We start from the raw sequence: 22,566 nt of genomic DNA on the forward strand, positions 1-22,566 counted from the left end.
CTATTGGGTAGATATTCTTTGAACAAGTTGACGATTCCTTGATGCCCTTTATTGGGCATAAGGTGTGTTCAAGGATGTTGTGTTCAAGGATGTTGTGTTCATTGGTATTAAAGACTGTGGATAGGACCAAGAGTATCACCATGTAAGGTTCTCTTCTCATATGTTCTTAGGGGCCCTTGTATGAACTTTAGCATGGTCGTTTCTGTGTTAGGACTAGACTGGTGCAGAACCAGTAACTAATTTTAAGAAGTAAGCTTTTCCAGGTGGGTAGCAAAAACAAATTCTAGAATTGTTGTCATAAAGTGTAGCCATAAAATGGGACTGTAGTTGTCAAATGAATTGAGGTCAACTGTTAACGGAGGACATAAGGGCTCGTTTTTAGTACATCAGAAACTGGGGCCTGTGCAAGAGAGACATTTTTGCTTTTCGGTAATATAGGCATGAGGGCATCAGTATTGCCCTTCAAAAGGTATGAGGCATCAGGTAATAGTTGGTTATTCTAAATCAAATCAAATCAGGTGTTTGTTAAGCATGACTACTCAAGGCGCTAGGGGGTGGGGGCAGGGGTCGCAGATTACTGTCCAAGTTGGGGGTCTGTCGAAGAGCCAGGTTTTGAGGTTTCTTACGTAGATGGGGAGCAATGGTATCTGTCTGAGGTGGAGCGGAAGGTTGTTCCAGGCCATGGCCGCGCAGAAGGAGAAGGAGTGGCCTCCTGATCTGGTCTTTCTGGTGCGGGGACCACGGCGTAGGAGAGCTGGGCTGATCGCAGGGTCCTTTGGGGTGCGTGGAATTTGAGTCGGCTGACCAGGTATGCTGTTCCAGTGTCGTGGAGGGCCTTGTGAGCGTGGGTTAGCATCTTGAAGGTGACTCTAGCTTCGATGGGGAGCCAGTGGAGTGTGCACAGGTGCTGGGAGTTGTGGCAATGTCTTGGCAGGTTGATCTGGCAGTCCATTTTGAGCTCTGAGTCCAGGATGATTCCCAGTTGTGTTCATGGTCCGTGGGGGTGGGCGGGCTTCCGAAGCGGGTGCCACCAGGTGTCGTTCCAGACGTCTGGGTTTGGGCCCCTGATGAGTATTACCGTTTTGTTGGTGTTTAGTTGTAGGCAGCTGTTTTTCATTCATTTGGCGACGGCTTCCATGCCTTCTCGAAAGTTGTGTCTGGCGGTGTTGGGTTCATTGGACAGGGAGAGGATGAGTTGGGTGTTGTCTGCGTATGACACAATGTTGAGTCCGTAGGTTCTGACGATGGGGACGAGCAGAGCCATGTAGACGCTGTTAGAACTGGGGGTCTCTAGTTGGCAGAGGTAGGTACCACTGTCCAAATAGGGACCCTTGCTTCTAGTCAGGGCAAGGAGATAACCCTCTGAGATAACCTCTGCTCATCCTCTAGGTAGCTTGGCACGAGCAGTCTAGGCTAACCAGAGGCAATGCGTAAAGTATTTGTACCAACACTCACAGTAACACAGTGAAAACACCACAAACTAATTCCACAACTGTTTAGGAAATTAAAAATATTTATTCTAAACTACACAAGACCAAAACGACAAAAATCCAACATACACAGTTCAAGAATATGGTTTCAAAAGAGTTCTTACGGTTGTAATCAAAGTTCTTTAAGTTGCGATAAAATAATCCACAGATGCATGAAAAGTTCCCAGTTGTGTCACGTTTACTCACAGTACCTTTTAGTTGCAACAAAGTTCCAAAAGCAGAAGCTGGTGCGGTGGAAAACAAGCGATGCATTGCTCCTGAGACCCTGGGGAGGCGATGAGACAGCCCCGCTGCAGCAGCGGGCGTGTTGCGACGAATCCGGTCTGTATGGGGAGGAAGGCCACTTGTATGGATTCCGGTGCGTAGGTTCCGTAGGAAGTTTGTTCTCGCAAAGGCACGATGCAATGATCTCGTAGGGGCTGCGACGATTTCCGGGGCGACGATGCGCGGTCCAGGGGGGATCCTCTCTCTCGCAGCTCCTCGATGTGATGGTTCTGCGACGATGCTCGCAGCGACGTGATGCGGTCCGCAAGCAAGCGGTGCGGCGATCTCACCCAGCGATGACAGGCTCTGCGACGACACTCGCAGCGATGTTCGGCTTCCCGCACCGATCGGGTGCGTCCCGCAAACGAAGGATGCGAAGGTTCTGGCAGCGGCATCAGGCACTGCGACGATCTCGACCTTCGTAGCGACGGGAAACTTCTCGCACTGTCGGGGATGCGCTCCGCAAGCGAGCGACGCAATACTTTTCAAATGCAAAAACCTCTCAAGTTTAGTTTCAAGCTTCCCAGCACAGGTACAACTTCCAGAGGCCCCACAACTGGATCAAGCACTCTAGGAAGGACAGAACTCTCTCAGCAGATTTCAGGGAAGCTGGGGGTGAAGACCTTTTGTTCCTGGGACTTCAGAACAGGGAGCCAGCTCTTCTCAGGCCCTTGGAGATTCCTTCAGGACAGGGGGCACAGCACACAGCAAAGTCCTTCCCCTCTCCTTGGCAGCAAAGCAACAGCAGGTCAGTCCAGCAGAGCAACAGCAGGACAGTCTTCCTTCTTCAGAGTCAGCTTTCTCCTTGGCAGTGGTTCCTTCTTGATTCCAGGATGATCTAATCTTCTGCTGTCAGGGGTCCTGTACTTATACCCCTAAAGTCTTTGTTCTCTTAGTGCATGTGGGCCCTGAGCCCGGTCTGAACCAGTTATGGGTGGATCCTGAGTACTTTGTTTTGCTGGCTTCTTCTTTCCTTTCAGAGTGAGGGGCAGGGTCGTCAGCCGCCCAGCAGGAGGTAGAAGCCAGCATTGTGGCAGGCAGGCACAGCCCTATTCAGGCCCAGGTGCTAACTCCTCCCACCACTCAGGTTAAAACTGCAGTCATTCAGCCTAGGGCTGACTCAGCCAGCCTCCTGGGGAATCCCCAGCCCCTGTCACTCTCAAACCAGACAGTCAATACACAAACAGGCCAAGGCACACAGAAGGGTCAGACAAGAGAACAGCAACTTTCTAAAAGTGCTGTTCTCAAACACAGGATTTAAAAACAACCTTTGCTAAAGGATGTGTTATTAAATTCTGAGTTCAGGCATACTAGATACTAATGTCCTATCTTGTTCCTATGAGAAGAAATGCTGGAAGCCACTGTAGCCAGCATCCCTCATGTTAACCAATGGAGCAAGATAGCCTTACAATAGTGAAAAACGAAAATGGCTGTAATTCACTACCAGAGCATATCACCTGCACTAGTACTTGCTCTGAATCAGTTCTCCTTACCCAAAGCGCCGGGACACTCTTTTTGAGTAACCGTTGCGCTATACAAAAGTATAAATAACATAACATAACATAACCTTTCACATACACTGCACCCTGCCCAGGGGGTACCTTGGGCCTTCCATAGGGGTGACTGATGTGCATGAAAAGGGAAGGGTTAGGCCTGGTCAGTGGGGACACTGACCAGGAGGACATGGCAGTTTCAAAACTGCCCATAGGCAATGCAGTGGCAGGCCTGAGACACCATTTTAGAGCTACTCGCAGGCCCACTAGTAGCATTTGTCATCACCCGCCCTGACACACCCTGTACTATGAACTCACTAGAAAAGTCGGGTGCTTTGAGCACCGGTGCTGTGCACATGGCCGTTTTTAGGGCATAAAAAGCAGTTTGGCAGGCTTCAGTCCAGTCCACTCTTTTGGGCAACTTCTTAGAAGTGAGTTCTGTCAAGAGGGTGACAATGGTGCCATATCCCTTGACAAACCGTCTGTAATACCCGGTGAGTCCTAAAAAGGCTCTCACCTCCGTCTGGGTCTTGGGGGGGCTCCCAAGCCAGAATGGTATCAATCTTCGCCTGTAGGGGTGCCACCTGGCCGCTCCCCACCTGATGTCCCAAATACACCACAGATGCCTGCCCTATCTGGCACTTGCTGGCCTGGATAGTGAAGCCTGCCCTTTGCAGAGCCTTCAACACTTCGCAGAGGTGTTGCAAGTGTTCCTCCCACGTGGAGCATCCAGGTATGCGGCGCTGAATTCCTCCAGCCCGGACAGTACCTGGTTAACCAGTCTCTGGAACGTGGCAGGGGCATTCTTTAACCCAAAGGGCATGACTCGGAACCGGAAGTGCCCCTCTGGCGTTGAAAATGCTGACCTCTCTTTGGCCCCATCAGTTAAGGCAATCTGCCAGTACCCAGAAGTCAAATCGAATTTACTGAGGTACTGGTCAGCTCCCAACCGATCCACGAGCTCATCAGCTCTGGGGATGGGGTGTGCGTCAGTTTTCGTGACCGCATTGAGCCCACGCAAAACCTGAGTTCTGGAGGGCCACCGGGCGTAGCAGCATTCTTGGGCACCAAGACCACTGGGCTAGCCCAGGGGCTGCTGGAAGGCTCAATCACCCCTAGCGCCAACATCTTGGAAACCTCTTCCTTGATGCTGGCCCTGACCTTGTCAGCTACCCTGTAAAATTTTTGTTTCACAGGCAGACTGTCTCCAGCGTCCACATCATGGACGCACCAGTTGGTGACTCCTGGGGTCAGGGAGAACAGGGAGGAGAACTGACCCAACACTTGGCGACAGTCCCTCTGCTGTCAGGGTGGGCGAGAGGACCACAGCATCGACTGACTCATCTTGCTCCTTAACTGCCAGGAGGTCAGGGAGAGGATCACTATCCTCTTCCATTCCTGCATCTGTAGCCATGAGCATGGTTACTTCAGATCTTCAAAGTGTGGTTTGAGGCGGTTCACATGCAAGACTCTCAGGGGCTGCCGGGGAGTCCTCAGGTTAACCAGGTAGGTTACCTCACTCTTTCTTTCCACCACCTCATATGGCCCAGTCCACTTGTCTTGGAGCGCGCAGGGCTCCACTGGCGCCATCACCCACACTTTCTGCCCAGGTTGAAATTCAACCAGAGTGGTATTCTGGTTGTACCATCTTTTCATTTCTTCCAGGCTTGCTTCCAGGTTCGCTTGAGCGAGCTTCCTGAAGCGTTGTGTCTGGTTGCGGATGGCCAGCACATAGCTGAACACATCCAGGGGGGTTTTCCCACAGGACTTTTCCCAACCCTCCTTCACCAGTGAGAGAGGTCCTCTAACAGGGTGGCCATACAGGAGTTCAAAGGGACTGAACCCTAAGGACTTCTGAGCCACCTCCCTGTAGGCAAACAACAAGCATGGTAAGAAGACGTCCCACTTCCGTCTCATGGGCTCCGCTAGGCCCATAATCATACCTTTCAGGGTCCGGTTGAACATTTCAACCAGCCCATTCCCTTGAGGGTGGTAAGGAGTGGTGAACTTATAAGTTATCCCACACTCCTCCCACAGAGACTTCATGTACCTAGAGATGAAGTTGGTACCCCGGTCGGAGACCACCTCTCTGGGGAACCCCACACGGAAAAAGATCTTCATCAATGCACGGCCCGCCACGGGTGCTGTGATTGTCCTGAGAGGGACTGCTTCCGGGTAGCAGGTGGCATGGTCCACCAAGACCAGGATGAACCTGTTGCCTAAGGCTGTCTTGGGGTCCAGGGGCCCTACTAGGTCTATGCCCACCCGCTCGAAAGGGGTGCTCATCACTGGGAAGGGTTGAAGGGGTGCCTTCAACTTCATTCCAGTCTTGCCACTAGCTTGACAGGTTTGGCAAGATCTGCAAAAGGAACCAATGTGCTTTCTCATCTGGGGCCAGTTGAAGTGGGTGACAAGCCAGTTCAGGGTCTTGTCTTGCCCCAGATGTCCTGCAAGAGGCACGGCATGAGCCAGACCCATTAGGAAGTTTCTGAAGCGCTCGGGTACCACCAGCACATGGGCTGCACCGGGCTCAGAAAACTTAGGCTCACTATATAGTAGGTCATCTTCCCAGTAGATAAAGTGGTCTCTGACTGCTCCACCTGCTGCCTGATCCACAGCCTGTTGCCGCAGACCATTGAGGGAAGGGCATTCCTTCTGCGCCGGGCAGAACTTCTCCCTGGAGGGACCACCTTCCTGCTGCCAATGGGTCAGCTCAGGTAGGTCTCCCAGTTCGGCCACCTGTTCCCCTGTAGGTTCCAGGGCATCCCCCTCAGGTTCTGCTCCTTCCTGGACCGTGGAAACTACTGGAGCGGGTTTCCCGCGCCCCTTGCCTCTTCCTCTCCTGGCAGGTCTCTGGGCCACTGTTTCAGGATCCAGGTCTGCTGAATCACCCCTACTGGCTGCCATAGCATGCGTGGTCACACAGATCCACGCAGGCAGACCCAACATTTCCAAATGAGTTCTGTGCTCCACATGCTTCCATGGAGAACTCTCCAGGTCGTTACCTAACAATCAGTCTACAGGCAAGGCATCACTGACAACTACTTCCAACAGACCAGAGACTCCCCCCCCCCCCCCCATTCAAAGGGAACACGCGCCAGCTTGCAGAGGCGCACTGAGCTGTCAGCTGCCACTACAGGGCGGAGTACATCAGGGATGATTTGCTCTTCAGACACCCACCGACACCTCACGGATGTCACGCTGGCTCCTGTGTCTCTCAGAGCCTCAACCTCCCTCCCATTGATGGTCACCTTCTGCCCATATTTCTTAGTGTTAGAGGGCAGTAAGGTTTCCGAGACCATCTCTCGGTCTCCTAGCGAGACAAGGGTCATAACTGCTAGCTCCCCCCAGTCACTAGAAACCAAATCCCCACCCAAAGCTACACTAGCTAACGCTGGGGTGGGAGCACCAGTGGGTGCAGGCTTCTTCTTGGGACATTGTGGAGCAATGTGGCCCACCTCATTGCAGTGATCGCAGGTAGGGGGACCCTGGTTATTTCTTCTGTCTCTATTGTCCCGCCTGCCCTTAGGGGGCCATGGCTGTCTATTTTTGGGGGTTGGGATTCCTTTCCCATGGAACTATTTTGGGGCCCTTCTGAGAACTCCTTTTGGTTACCCTTGTCCCCCCCCCCACTCTTCTGCTGGGTACCCTGCCCACCTTTGGCTCTGGTACCCACAATTCCTCTGTGGACCCTGGTACTGGTCCAGCGGTCCGCCTCCTTAGCAAGCTCAATGGGGTCTGTCAGCTTGCTGTCTAAAAGATGCTGGCGCAGCTCTGGAACACAAAGACTACTCAAGTGCTCCCAACTGATTAAATGCAACAACCCCTTAAAATCAGTTACTTTACTGCCCTTCATCCAACCTTCCAGTGCACGTGAATACTGATTCACACACTCCATCCAAGTCTCAGACTCTCTCTTCTTGGAGTTTCTAAACTGCAGTCTATACTGCTCTGGAGTAAAGCCATACCGGAGGCATAAGGCCTCCTTCATATTGGGGTAGGTCATGGCACCTGCCATCTCTAAGGGCTCTAGAGCACTCCTCCCAGAAGCCTCAAAATGTTTCCACAGGCCCGCCCCCCAATGCTGTTCAGGCACACCATTCATTCTCAATGCAATCTCATACGAAGTGAACCAGGCATAAATATCCTCACTCCTATGGTAATTCTGCACCAGGTCTTTCGGTATATATACTTTACCCCCATGCACTGGCTGCGCGCTGCCACCATTTGAACTGGCATCCACCTCCTTGGCTTTAAGATCCAGTTCTCTCATGCTCAACTCATGAGCCAAAAGCAATTTCTTTTCTTCCAAGGCGCGGGCACTTTTGCTCTCCTCCGCCGCCTTCTCTCTCTCTTTATCCATTTCCAATTGCTTCATTTTCATTTTCAGAACTTTCAACTCATATCCTCTTACTCTCTGATTTTCTTGTAACTCTTCTGGGGTGAGGCCCCTGCTGGAATGGTTACTGCCAGCTCCTGAGCCTACTCTGCCCACTTGCAGATCTGTGACTTGAAAACCATTCTCTCCATTCACATCATCATTTCCCTCTTGTTCCTCCCAATGGGCCTTCAAGATTCTCTGCAGCTCCTCCTTTCTGTAGTTGTTCTTTATGGGGCACTCAAACTCAAGGCAGAATTTCCTCAGATGCTCAACTTTGCCATTGGAGATTTGTATTCATACAAACTCCAATTCTACTTGTGCCCCCTCACTGAGTGCCTTTCCTTTCGCAGACATGATGCTCTGAAGAATTACTCAAAAATAGAATCAAAACTCAAAAACCCGTAGTATGCGGTGGCGTAGTGGTCTGCACTCACTAGTGATGTACACCAATTACTGTGGGTCAAGTACAAATACAAGTTCAAATCCCACCGCCTGACCACCAACGTTAGAACTGGGGGTCTCTAGTTGGCAGAGGTAGGTACCACTGTCCAAATAGGGACCCTTGCTTCTAGTCAGGGCAAGGAGATAACCCTCTGAGATAACCCCTGCTCACCCTCTGGGTAGCTTGGCACGAGCAGTCTAGGCTAACCAGAGGCAATGCGTAAAGTATTTGTACCAACACTCACAGTAACACAGTGAAAACACCACAAACTGATTCCACAACAGTTTAGGAAAATAAAGATATTTATTATAAACTACACAAGACCAAAACGACACAAATCCAACATACACAGTTCAAGAATATGGTTTCAAAAGAGTTCTTAAGGTTGTAATCAAAGTTCTTTAAGTTGCGATAAAATAATCCACAGATGCGTGAAAAGTTCACAGTTGCGTCACGTTTACTCACAGTACCTTTTAGTTGCAACAAAGTTCCAAAAGCAGAAGCTGGTGCGGTGCAAAACAAGCGATGCGTTGCTCCTGAGACCCTGGGGAGGCGATGCGACAGCCCCGCTGCAGCAGCGGGCATGTTGCGACAAATCCGGTCTGTATGGGGAGGAAGGCCACTTGTATGGATTCCGGTGCGTAGGAAGTTTGTTCTCGCAAAGGCACGATGCGATGATCTCGTAGGGGCTGCGACGATCTCCGGGGCGACGATGCACGGTCCAGCGGGGATCCTCTCTCTCGCAGCTCCTCGATGCAATGGTTCTGCGACGATGCTCGCAGCGACGTGATGCGGTCCACAAGCAAGCGGTGCAGCGATCTCACCCAGCGATGACAGGCTCTGCAACGACACTCCCAGCGATGTTCGGCTTCCCGCACCGTTCGGGTGCGTCCCGCAAACGAAGGATGAGAAGGCTCTGGTGGCGGCATCAGGCGCTGCGACTATCTCGACCTTCGTAGCGGCGGGCAACAAAGTTCCAACAGCAGAAGCTGGTGCGGTGGAAAACAAGTGATGCGTTGCTCCTGAGACCCTGGAGTCTGGAGTTATTTCATAACTTATAATTGACGTATATTTTTCACCAGAATCTGTGAGGGGTGATCTTGAGAACTGGGCAGATGGAGGGTGAAGGATGCTACAGGACTCGCCTTAGAGACCAGCAATCCTGATCCCCGGGAGCTCATAACTATCTGGATAATACGGGAGATTAAATCCCCTCGACCGCGAGGTTTTCTACCTGCCTGCTGCACTTGGGCTGGTTCTTAAAAGCGGCAACCATCTGGCGGCTACGGCGCCGTTTTCCTTGGCTGCAACAAGCGCCCAAAATTGTTTCGGGCTATTATTACTTTTACCAGGTAAATGTAATTTATTTGGTCCTGATGATGATCCAGAGAATTAATGTGCGATGGGATCGAAACGTCGACACTTGTAAATAGCACCACAGTTTTCCATTGTGCCTAACTTGTGTGGTTTCTATTTCTGGTTAAACTCGCTGCAGAATATAATACATGCGAGTGACTACAGCTCAAAGTTTTTGCCTGTATTTATGTTTATATGTTTTGTTTAATTAATCTGTAATGTTCTACACACTTCTTTTCCTATATAGGGTAATGGCTTGTGCCCTATCATAGAAACCGTTGTTTCAGAATTATTGACTATATTCTTAACTATTGTTGAATAAAACTCCTCGTGTGGATTCATATAGTAACCTATTGTGGCCTATCCTGTATTTTCGTTTTTCATTCTTCAGTCTGCTAAGGACCATTGTTCCTCTTAATGCAACTAGATCTTTGACAGCATTGGGAAAATGTTTTACAACCTACTCTGGCCCTAAGGGGCTCTTGTCCAATATTAATGTTGACCTGGGTACTACCCCAGAGTGGTCATTTATGAGAAAATAGCAGGGCTATTTGGAGTGACACATCTCCATAGATCAATGGCAAATACTTGTGGCTGACATCTACCTCCAGCTGTAAAAGTGGGCAGAATAGGAAATGGGTGTATACAATTATGATGGGATGGTATTTAATACTCTTAATGCTTAAACAGATGTACAGTAAAAACAATGATCTATGCTGGAGGGGATGTGGTCAATCGAGAGACATGTTGAATGTCTTGTGGACATGCCCAAAGTTAACCCACTTTTGGATCAAGGGAGTGCTGGGGTACTCGCTGGAACCAAACCCAGCAACTATCATACTCAACCTCAGACCAATGGAGATCATGCATCTGCACAAGGCAGACTGGAGACAGTCGACTAATATGACTTTGACAGTGAAACAACTGAAAGCACTCAAATGGAAATCACCAATCATCCCTACAATGCAAGAGTGAGCTAGCAAACTTTGGGTGTTGCCAACCATGGAAACTCAATTAAATGGGCATTTAATATGACAGCATGTGGCATCCTTTGAAGGGCTATTTGAAAGACAAGAACTTTGTATATGTCTGTCCCAAAATCCTAAAGTCCCCCTAACTTGCGGACTAGATCACAGGGCTGGTTATTGGCATTTTACTGGCCATTCAAGTGTAAGATGTTGTGTAGATTGTTCCATCAAGGGAGGTACACGTAGTGAATAGGTTACATTTGTGCTGTAACCTGAGGGAGTTGGAGGGGAGGAAGTTGGATACAAACAGCCTCTACATTTTATACTAATGATGGTGTGTAACTGTGAATAATCACTTGGTGGAACCACAGATAGGTTCTTGTTTTCTTTTTGAAAATAAATAAAATGTAATTGGAAAAAATGAAAGAAGGGAGATGGAGGCTCACTATATGTTCTTCAAGATAATCATTCACGTCATTGGTGATTCTAGAAGCAGGGTGTAGGAGGAGCCATAGGCAAGTGTGGCTAACAAAACTACTGCCCCACAGGGCTGGAATCTCCTACTGGAGCTCCTTATGCCAACGGTGTGTTAATATGAAGCATATTACTCAATGTCATACAGACAGCTGAAGAGGAGGAATATGGAAATTTGTACTATTGGACTTGAGAAGGATCTTCCTTTTGTTAAAGATATTGAAGTGCAGATCACATGTTTGGCTGTCAAATATGTTGGTTATTCGTTTCTTTCCCAATAGAATGGCAGAGTAAGTCATTCTTTATACAAAAAGTTTCAAAATGAGTGTTGGAGGCAAAAGAGGGATGTCAGTTTTGATAGATCAATCTCTAGTGCCATCGTACTGATCAGCTAGCAGGCATTCTAGGGTTGTAACAAGAACATTATGTTGTTTTACTTGTGGTCGAAGATAAGGTAGGTGAGTATACATCAGTGGCAGCTGGTAGGGAAAGATGGTGGGGGCTGGTTGTGAGGGGGGTTTAGAAAAAAGAAGAAAAAAAAGAAAACTAGCCTGCTGGTCGTCAATCGCTAGCCACCGCCTCTCTTCCGTCCTCCCGGTTTTCCTGGCTCCCGGCAGCCCCCAGGCTACCAGAATCCCCTAGCCAATCACCACACAGCTGTCACTGGCATGACAGCAGCATCTTAAATGATCCGAGTTTTCTGGTTCGGCGCTCATACAGCAAGTGGGAGTCTGTCATATTCTCCACACTGGCAGTGCAATACAGCCAGGTGGAGAACATGCGAAGTGGGGCAGTGGTGCGACGCCCCTCCACCTTAGAAGATGGGCCACCGCTGGTATACATTCTCCACTGTTCTCTCTTTGTATATTTACTAGCCAATGTACAGGGGAAGGGGAAACTGAAAGGGATGACGTACTAGAAGAGGCAAGTGAGCCTGTACCAGAAAAAACATCATAGTAAAGCAGCAAGAGTTTCTAAATGCAGGAGCATGAGTAAGGAGATTCACCTTTGGGGTGGGTATCTCACCTGAACATGAGACTAACTTAAAGAAAAGAAGCTTCTCACACACTACTGGTTTAAAAAATGTGACAAGTACTTTTTGTGCTCCTAAACCACATAGTGCTGATCTGTACATGGTCAATGCAGATCTTAAAATACCTATTGCTTTGTGTCCACTACTGATACTAGAGTGCCCACCCGCTGAACCCAGTTTCTTCAGTACTAAACCAAGTGCACTCAGCACTGATAGCAATATGCCCTCTACTAGACTCAGTGTGCCTGAGGGGGATTCTAGTGTGCACGGCATGGAGAGGTGGAGGAACAAATGAAGAGGGTAGCCAAGTATGCCAGATGGGAATTTGGTGTTACTAAATATTAATAACAATGTCCCCTCCAGACTCATTTACTGATAACACTTCTACAAGTAATGGCATGGACACAAGTCAATTAATGTATAAATTGTTCACAGAGTAGTAAAGTACTTGAAATCAAAAATGGAATATGTATTGCTGATCAAAATAACTTACTATGTGGCAGATATAAAAAATGCAGAAGAGACAGTGAACAAAGTGCAAGGTAGACAACTGAGTTGCAGATTACTAAATCACAATAGGATATTATTTCTAACCTTGCGTTATAATATGTCTTTTTTTGAGTGCTGTTGTAAACTATACGACTTCTTGCATTTTTCTGTGCACCTTGTTCACAGCGTCATTTAAAGACACCAGAAATACAGAGTTAAAACTAGGATACAGGGCAGCAGGTATGTCATGCTTGAGCAGATCATGTGCAGGGACATTTTTCACGTCACAATCAAGATCGCCATGGTTGAGGGAGTATTTAACCACAGGGGCAATTTAGTCAGAGAACAGGAGGGTATGCTTGTTTTTCTTTCTTGCCAATCACTCCGCTAATTCGGTCTTTCCCTGCTATGAGGCAGAGAGAAAAGATAGGAGAGGATATCAAAGATTTTTTTACATTAACATTTTTGCAAGGAGTGGTGGTCCAGGAGGGTGGAAGAATACAATATCCTGGCTGTGGGAAATCAATATATTGCAACTGTATGACTTTCTGATGTGTTGGAGAGGTATTGAGGACAGTGTCTCTAGAAATGGGGGAAATGGGGACTTCTGGTCAGACAGGGAGACCTCTCATGACACTGAACCACGGTGGACAGTACAGTCCCAAGGATTTCCAATAACAAATGTACTGTGCTTAGTGATGCTCTTGGCAAACCTGAAAATAATACCAGTGTACCAAGTAATAAACACTGAGTTTAATTGTGCTTTAAATAATAACCACAAGCCCCAACATTCCTGGGACTGCTCAGGTTTTCACAAACATATCCTGTTTTCAGATGGCAGCCTGCAGAGTTCCCAGCATGACACAATGTCCCCAGAGCTTACTTCAGTGGAACTGGTGCTACCTCTAATTTTCGCACTCCTAATATCAGTGCTCCTTAGGTTGTCCCTGGGGGCACTTGAATAACCATCTGTGAGCTGAATCTGTATGTCCCCAGATGACAGTGGCTGCAACTGGCTGAGAAGCAGCTAATAAGACATTCAATCATGTGGCAGCTTGGGACTGGAGTGAAATATTCTTACCTTTCAGAAACTCTGGGAATATCAGATCCATAAGGAGGTGTGTCTGTTTCACCGTCTCCCACACCCGATCAATTGGAACTGAGGAGCAAAGGAAAAAAGGTCTTTGAAAGTAGGTAAAGCACATCAGAGAAGGGAATGACCAGCATCTTGGCATCACCATTGGTCATGCAGCATTCACTCCATAATCCACATCCTCAAGAAACTTAGCTAACAGAGAAACATGCACATCCCAGGTAGTGCACACCTAGGTCTTCAGTCTTCTCTTTCAGATATTGCACCACCAGGACATAACGTTGCAATTATGACTTTGAACAACTGACCGGAAATAAGATGCAAAGAATAACTGAAAGCTTTCAAACTCTAACGAATTCTATCCACTAAGGTACAAAGCCTCTGTTGACACAGAAACAAACCTGTTTTCAGGATGTGAAGGATCTTAATGGTCAGGGCAATGTGGAAGTGCAGCGTGTTCTGAAAACCCCCTTTGAAAAGTCTTAGGCTTTGGAGTGCCGAAATATAAAGGAAACCACTGCATTATTGCTGCACCAGCGGTGTTAAACTGATGCTGAAGGCACAAGGGTTTGTTCTCAATAAATGTTCTGTACTTACATTTTGTGCCTCAAGAGCATACTTCAGATTGGCAACAAAGAGAAGCTTCATACCTTGCATAAAATATGGTGGGTGACTGATCTAGATTGTAATAGGAGTTAAGAGGGTGAAGTGTTGCTTCCCTGAAAGGGTACTCCTTAAGGACTGGACCTGCAATTGACATTATGTTCATGAGCACATGTAATTTTTACAGGAATCATTGTGGTCCTAATATTTGCTCCCTTGGCAAAGAACCAAGAGCCTTTATGGCAATCAGCATGAAAATTGGCAATGATGGCTCACACGGTCTCGAGCACATGTACTGTAACACGCAAGGTCTAAAGAAAATGCAGATTAGCCTGAAGAAGGGAACCATGTAATGAAAAAGATGTGCATCAGTCCAAAGTCTCCCATGCAGTGGAGTACAGTCTGGTGAGACAAGAACACCGATTATAAATCAATAGGGGGGGGGGGTGGATTAACTACATTAGTCTGTGTACCAGAGTTTAAAGGACGATAGTTCTGCAGACCCTCAACCACACTTTCATGCGTCACAGTGTAGATTATCTCAGCTCATGTGGTTTGGTGGATATTATCATCATCAGGTCTATCACTTGAGTGTCCTGTTCTCAAGGTGACTCACCAACCTCCACCAGGAGGGAGACTGTATTGATAGTGGTATATTGCTTAAAATAATCTCATATCCAGTGAGGGAAGTTATAATATGAATGAAACTGGATAGGGATCAGGTTAAACATGGGTTGATGTATATGTGGGTAAGTTACTGGTCCACTACACCTTTGGATCAGGTAGACATGTTTCGTCCACTTTGTGCCATAAATTGGTCAAATAGCCTTCATCAAGACTGTATTGTGGAAGAACTAGACTTATAGGATACTTCATTGTTAAAATCCAATGTTATAGCTATTGAAAACTGATTTGTTATGAGTGTTCAATTTTGTGTAAATAATGTGATAAATCAAATTACTTACTATCACACAAGAGTAATGGAGTTGGTAGAAATACTGGTTATCAACAAGAGAGTGAGGGAATGTATGATGGAAACACTCTTGGTCCCCCAGGCATGGTAGTATAAATAACAAAAGAGTAACTTCTTTTTAAGAAGAAATGGAGGGAGCATGGAGAATCTTACTAGATTCTTACAGAAAGCCCTCACTCACCAACCCAGTTGGTGACATGCTTCATCATCGGGCCCCACCGGGAGAGGCCGAATGCCAGAACTACTGCAGGGCTAGTGTTTTGGGTAGTGATAGGTGAAGGTGTGGTAGAGTGGTTTGAAAATGTCTAGATTGTGTCAAAAATAACTTTATTAAGTGGCCAATCAGACACATTAAAAACAAAGTGTTGGAAAGGAGCTAAATAAATTGTTCAGCTATTTCCCATTCAGTGGGGTCAACATGTTTCTGCCATTGTAGTGTAAATTACCTGGCATTCATCAGGACCTACGAACTGTACCTTGGCAGTATGGGAATGCTAAGGCCCACCCTGACCTGAGGACGTGTAAGTGAAAATTAAGTGTAAAAATGTGCAATCAATGAAAAATGGGTGGTCGCCCTTTGATTTAGAGAAACCAGATTGCACCGGTTGATAAAAACGACAGTAACAAACATATAACGAGAAAAGACAAGACAAACAATTAATTTCCATCTTGCGCAGTTTGTTACAGGTATACCATGCTCTCTCAAAAGTACACTTGTACTCAAGGTGAATCAGTCACCTGAGATTAATCGACCTCTACTCATTAAATCTGAGTGACGATACAACCAGCCTCATTAGCCAACATAGCCAGCAACAATGACTTGACCGGTCCTTTTACAAATAGTACTATTACACCTTCACGCCAGCTAGGGCGTTTAGCGATAAATCGTGTTTGGTGGGAAATCAAGATGCCAAAATGGCCAGTGAGCCTCGACGGCAGGACAAGAGAAAACCCACACAAACACATGCAAATATTCAAAAGTCATCTACAAATTTACAAAAAAGGGTCTCACGTTTGGTGTGAGAAATCTTCACACCATGGGTCTCAGGAGCGGGGTGGTGGCGAGAATGGCACACCCTACGAGAGAAAAAAGGAAAGAACTAACAGTGAGTTTAGGACTCGTTACGAGCGTGTTGTTACTTATCTCAAAATTCCAACGGAAACTCACGCCCGCGTCGCCAGGCACCCGCTTGGTACCTGCGTTTGTCCCTCTAAACCAGACCCTCTCGATGCGAGGTCCGGTTGCAGCCACGGTATTTAAGGAAGGTAGGGAAACCGGGCAGTCTGGCACGTCCTCGTGGAGGCAGGGGGCGCGGCCGCATATGTCACAGCATTGGGGCGTGCCGGTCCCGCCTATCACAGGAAGTGTCCATAGTGAAGTGAGCACTCGTGGCGCTCTAGACTAGACCGCTGACTTGTGTGCCACAAGGAACAAGGAAAACTTTAATCAGATTAGGATAAAAAGCACAACGTTTGTAGAAAAACAGAGTATCATGCTATGTGCTGGTAAATAAATAAGAGTACTTTCGTAAGGTACACGATGTAATGCCTCGAATGTGTGGAGGCTAAAGGTTCCGGTTAGATGGAGCGGAATGTCAGATGATGTAGGACATTAGGGCCATTAGAGCATTGAGGTTTCCGATCAAAAAACCTATGAAAACCTAAATCACATGGGCGTCTGCTGTGCTTTCAGGAATGTCACGACCTATTGTTGGTAGTAAATCGTGCTGACAAGGATGTTTGTAGTGTTCAAAGAAGGGTGAGAAATTTTTTTTGGGGTTGAGAACATTTTTATTTCTATTTTTAATATAGACTGTCAAAATCATTCCTATTAAAAGCCAGCTTTAAGCCTGCCTCTGTTTTGAGCTTGTTAGCGTAAGTGCACCAGCAGAAGGAGCAAATCCAGTATATTAATTAGGTTCATGCTCTTGTTCCTTCACCTAGGCAATACTAGTGTCTTAATACTGTGCCCCAGGGTATATCATCATTTAAGCCTTGTGAGTCCCTAAGTGGTAAACCCACCTTTGGTCCTTTTCGAACAATATCAGAGGTATATTTTTTCCAGTACAGACCTGCTCGATGATAGTCCATTTAAGGTCGTTAGTGGTGTGGTTTTTCTGTAGGAAGTGTTCGCTCATCTTTGTGGTAACTTTACGGCACCTGATATTACTTCTATGTTCACATACTCTTTGCTTGATTTTGCGTGTGGTCATTCCCACGTACTGCAACTGGCACGGGCATGTAATAAGGTAAACTACGTTTGTAGAGTTACAATTTGTGTGAACACGTTGTGTCCATGTTTTCCCAGGCTCAAGGTTCAAGACCTTTGTGTGTGATGTTAGGTGGCAAACGCTGCAATTGGAACATGGAAAATGGCCCACCACTTTTGGGAGGCCCCAAGTGTCAGTGACTGATCTCTCGTCCCTTATTGGCTTGTTTTTCGGACGTGTGTACTAGTGAGTCTTTCAGGCTCCGTCCTTTTTTGAAGGAGAACAATGGTTTCGTCCAGGTCCTCTTGTTACTGGTGATTATCTTCCAGTTTTTATTGATAGACTTCTTTAGTACATTGGACATGCTTCTATAGGTCGTGACACAGGTGAGTAGAGTCTCTTGGGGCTCTCTAGTGCTATCTTCTAAAAGAGCCTACTCTGGTTGGTTTCAGGTTCTTTTGTAACTTTTATTCAAAACTTTATCTGGGTAACCTCGTGCTTTTAATCTAGAGGTGCGGTCTGTAGCTTGGTCACGGAAGTCTATCAGCTTGCTGCAGTTTCTCCTGCCCTGAGGTATTGGCCATATGGTAGATTTTCCCTGAGTTGCCGCAGGTGGAAACTTTAGAAATTAAGTAGATTGTTTTTGGCAGTGGGTTTATAGTGTGTTCTGGTGGTAAAGCTGGTATTGGTTATTGTGATTACCACATCTAAGAAAACCATTTCCTGTTTGCTACTGGTGTGTGTGAATATCAAATTCACCTCTAGGATGTTGATCCAGTTAAGGAATTCAATCAAAAGTTCTTTGCTGCCCCTTCAGATAAGGACATTGTCAATATACCTCCTCCATAAGCCTATGGAAGAGGCATACTGGCTGTCCGTGGGTAGAATACATTTCACTTCAAAGTCATGGACGTACAGTCCGGCCACACTAGGGCAAAAGTGCTGCCCATTGAAGTGCCCGTGCGTTGGACAAATCGATTTTCCTTGTATTAAAAGAAATTTTCTTTGAGGGCCAAGGTGGGGCAATCCAGAATAAATTCCTTTGGTGTCTGATACTCCCAATTGGTGGAGTCTAGAGCAGTCCCCAGGACCCCGATGGTGTCATTCTGAGGGATGATCGTATACAGACTATCAATGTCAAGGGTCACTAGTATGATGGACCCTTTCTCATAGGTTAATTCCTGCCTGTAGAAGCTGTAACAAGCTCTTAGTATCTTTCAGATATGTAGATGTGTTTTGAATTATCGTTTTTGGAAAGGGGTCACAAAAGCGTGCCAGTGGTTCCAATAATGAACCAATCCCTGACACGATGGGTCGTCCAGGCGGAGAGCTTTTGTTTTATGGGTCTTTGGTAGTGTATAGAAGTATAGTATCACAGTGTCCCCTGTGGTCAGAAAGTCTGCTTCGTGTTTGGTTATGTGGCCATTCTCTTCTGCTTCTTTTACCAAGTTGACAATTTCGCGTTTTAAGCTTTGGAGATGGGTCCTTCCTGAGTAAGGTGTAGTTCTTCTTGTCATCTAGGAGATCTTGGCATACTTTTTCATAGTCCACAGTGTTTTGAATGACTATGCCCCCACCTTTATCTGCTGGCTTTATGGTTATCTCCTTGTTGGTTTGGAGGCCCTGGAGGGCTTGGTATTCGAGTGCACTCAAGTTTTTAAAGATGAGGGGTTCTTGGTAGGACTCAATTTTGTGAAAAACTGCCTGTTCAAGGGCTGTGATCTCCGCTGGCACTGAGTAAGGGGAGGGGGGGGGGGGGGGTAAAAAAGGCTTTCAGTTTCAACTTTCTGAAGAACTCTGATAGCTCACAGTGCAGCTTGAATTTGTCTGGTCGGGCTGTGGGATGAAAACCAAGACCCTTTGAGTACTTTAGTTTCAGCAGGGGATAGAACTTTGTCAGAGAGGTTTGTAATTAGACTCCCTTTGCACTTGTGCCCGCTAGTTGTGCTTTGCTGCGTGTATTGCTCCCCACCGTGTCACTATAACTCACTGCTAAATAAATGCCACTAGAAATTGTCTGAGGGGACATTCAAGAGAGTTACATCGGGGGATGATTTATACTATGAGAAGACGCATTGTATTACATTAATGTGTTCTTTTCCTTTTTGATTTCCTTTAAGTTAAGGGCCAAAAGGAGCGCCTAAAACACCATCTCGTCGCGAGCAAAGTGAGCTCCGATACGAAGACTGGTGGCTAAATATACTCATCCACATTACCAGTGAAGTATCCTATAAATCTAGGTCTTCCACAATCCAATCTTGGTGAAGGCCATTAGATCCAATAGGGCACAAACTGGCTGAAACATACCGACCTGATCCAAAGGTGTAGTGGACCAGTAACTAACCCACATATACACCGAGACGTTTTTAACCTTATCCCTATCCAGTTTCTTCATATTAAAACTTCCCTCACTGGATATGAGATAATTTTAAGTGATATACCACTGTCAATACCCAGACAGTCTCCCTTCTGGTGGAGGGAGGTAAATCAATTGGAGAATATGAGAGACCGGACGATGATGCTATCTACCAAATCACACGAGTGGCGATAATATGCATCGCGACCAGTGAAATTGTGGTTGAGGGTCTCCAGTAATATCATCCATGAGATATTGGTACACGTACTAATGTGGTTCATTTATCCAATTATTGATTACCGAAAGTAAGAAGCTGAATGAACCTCTGCTTCTTCCTCCCACCACTTCTGATTTGAATGAGACAAGAACACTGAACAACTTCCTATAAGGGTGAAGCAAAAAAAAACTTTGTGTATTTCCAAACTTCTCTGTCAAGGGACATTCCAGGATTATCGCTAAAACCTGCTCAACTATTTCTTTCCAGGCTATGAGAGCCAGTGTTGAAATGGAGTCAAACTAATGATTACTTAATACATGATATCTATTGCTAAGGATGAATATGTGATGCATACAAAAAGCCGTATTCCTTGAATCCTGATAATTCATGACACACTGAGATAGAATGTAATTTGAAGGAGCAAATGAAGTAAATGGTTTTGAGAAGGGTGTAGTGTCATAGTACATATTACACGGACACGTATTCCTGAGAAAGGGTGAAGGAACTGGCTAAAGATTTTCAGAAAGAGTGAACCAGAGAATAGATGATGATGCACACAGATCGAGGCAGTAAAAAAAGGGCTGTCGGCTAAACATGGTGCAAATTACAGGAGCCCCAGCTTTTGCAATGAACCCAGAATTAAATGGAATACATGTCAGCAGTAAGGGAGAAAAGTGAGGGAATCTGGTTTGTTCTGATGTTGCCCATCGAGTGAGAAAAACGATTGGAATGAAACCACTAGTTATTGAAAAATAAGAAGTGTGTGTAAAAGAGGAAAGGTAAAGAAGCATTCTGTAAGACACTGCTGTTAATGGAGTAATTACCAGATCATGGACCTTTTTGCATGTATGCATAAAAAATGAAATAATACATGGAAGTATGGAGTGTAGGAAAGAATAGCAAAGGGTGTAACCTTGTATTGCATATCAAAAGAAATGAAATACTGGAACAAAGACCTCGGACTGTGTGGTGTAAATCATGGTTGTCGACAGAAATAGAGTAACTGAGTAACCAAAACTATTTTCTGAGAAGAAGTGGATAGAAGTTTTCAAATCATTGTGCCATGAGCAAAGTCCCATAGACACACAGTACATTTCGATGTCCATTAACAAGTCACGCTATGGGACACAATTTATGTTAAAGGAAGGCAGGTAAGTGACACATTATACATAGCAAAAAGTAGACTGTGTTAGATCGAGGGGGTTGGGGGGTGCAGGGGTTACATTTAGGGAGGGATAACGTTAGATCACCACAGTGCAGCAGCATAGAGGTGAGAGTCACAATTGATAGCTCGGGTGGTTCCTGGCACTAAGGCTCTCTGTATACTTTAGAGGCACGACAGACGCTCAAGAGTTTCCTGCAACAGATAAAGCTAAAGACAAGCTGATATAACAGAAATGATGATGCATTGTGGTCAATTACTCTTGTGGTTCCTTAAGGATATGAGAGCACACTTTCGAGAGCTGAATAATACAAGTAATAAATGGATGGAGCGGTTCCAGTTATCATGTGGATTTCATGAAGGCTATTATGCAAAAAAATCATTCTTCTAACAAGTGTAAATTGTCACTACTTTGTTCAAAACAAAAATGCAACAATCCTACAACGCCGTAATATATTATCTTATCAGCACAGCACAAATAAAAAAGCTGTATTGTAGTGTCTGTGCGACACCAATCGTTGTACTCTAGACCTTAATGGTTACAAAAAGGTTGGTTTGCAGGCAGCTTCAAAAATATTATGGGTGCTTGACTACCTTCGTCAACTCCGACTAAAAAAAAAACCATTCAAACCTGGGCATTACACAAATTATTTGCCTATTAGTTAAACTAAAGACAACTGGACTACATTTATCAAGGCACTCAATTTATAAATATAATTAATACAACTATATGATCTTGGTTACATGTGCTTGAAACCACATTTGTATTTAAAAAATGACACTGGATGGTTCAGAGCTTGTACCATAAGCTTTGGCCAATCAGTTTAGAAGACCTGCCTTATAGGCCTTAGGTTCGAGGTTACATGAGAAAGAGTGTATCAACCATAGGCCAATTGTTGCTGACAAGAATGTACAGAGAGCCGCAGAGGCATGAGCGCACGCCTGAGCATCAGACAGCCTGCAATAGACAAACAGCAACTGCGAGTTTCTTCGGTATGCAAGTCCTAAACAGCTAAGTGAAAAACTAAAAATAGTAATACTATTAAGACCACTTCCAATTATAATTATAATAGACCTATGTTCTGAAGAAGCAAAAGTGCAGCAAGACGCTTACCTATCACAGGCTTGAGCAGGGAAATGCGTGCAGAGTGTACATTAAATGTAGTGTGCATTGTGGTTGAGGGTTATGAGTGAATTGTGTGGTGCTTAATGGGTGTATTTGTTGAGGGTGTTATGGTGCATGTACGTATTTGTCTCTCAGTGACACAACTAGATTACATCTTAATTGTATTTCTTCTGTCTAGCCGAATGTCTTGTCCCACATACTAGAACCTTCCTCTGTCGCCCTCTTTTCTTACACATATAATGCCCTGACTTACCTTCAAAGGCTTTATTTTGTATTGCTTTGAGTGTGCTGACTTGCACTCTGTACTGCCCAAGTTCACTGTGGAGAACTGTGTTCAGAAGCTCCACATGCACACACGCCTGGATCATATCCAGAGTCCCTGCCACTTCATGGAGGGCAACAGCGGCAGTCTCTGGAAAGATAAAAGGAGAAAAAA

General features: G+C 46.0%; 1 protein-coding gene across 3 annotated transcripts in view; it reads right to left on the minus strand.

Annotated features, from left to right (window-relative positions):
• RUSF1 (RUS family member 1) overlaps positions 1 to 22,566 on the minus strand; it is a 222,548-nt gene that overhangs the window by 17,238 nt on the left and 182,744 nt on the right. For all 3 annotated transcript variants that reach the window (XM_086931664.1, XM_086931665.1, XM_086931666.1), the window contains exons 13-14: positions 22,384 to 22,542; positions 13,472 to 13,549 (exon numbers count right to left, since the gene is read on the minus strand). In XM_086931664.1, the coding sequence (XP_086787790.1) occupies positions 13,472 to 13,549; positions 22,384 to 22,542 (237 nt within the window). The remainder of the gene's footprint in view (positions 1 to 13,471; positions 13,550 to 22,383; positions 22,543 to 22,566) is intronic.

The sequence above is a fragment of the Lissotriton vulgaris genome, chromosome 7, assembly GCF_964263255.1.
Source record: "Lissotriton vulgaris chromosome 7, aLisVul1.2, whole genome shotgun sequence".
Lineage (NCBI taxonomy): Eukaryota > Metazoa > Chordata > Amphibia > Caudata > Salamandridae > Lissotriton > Lissotriton vulgaris.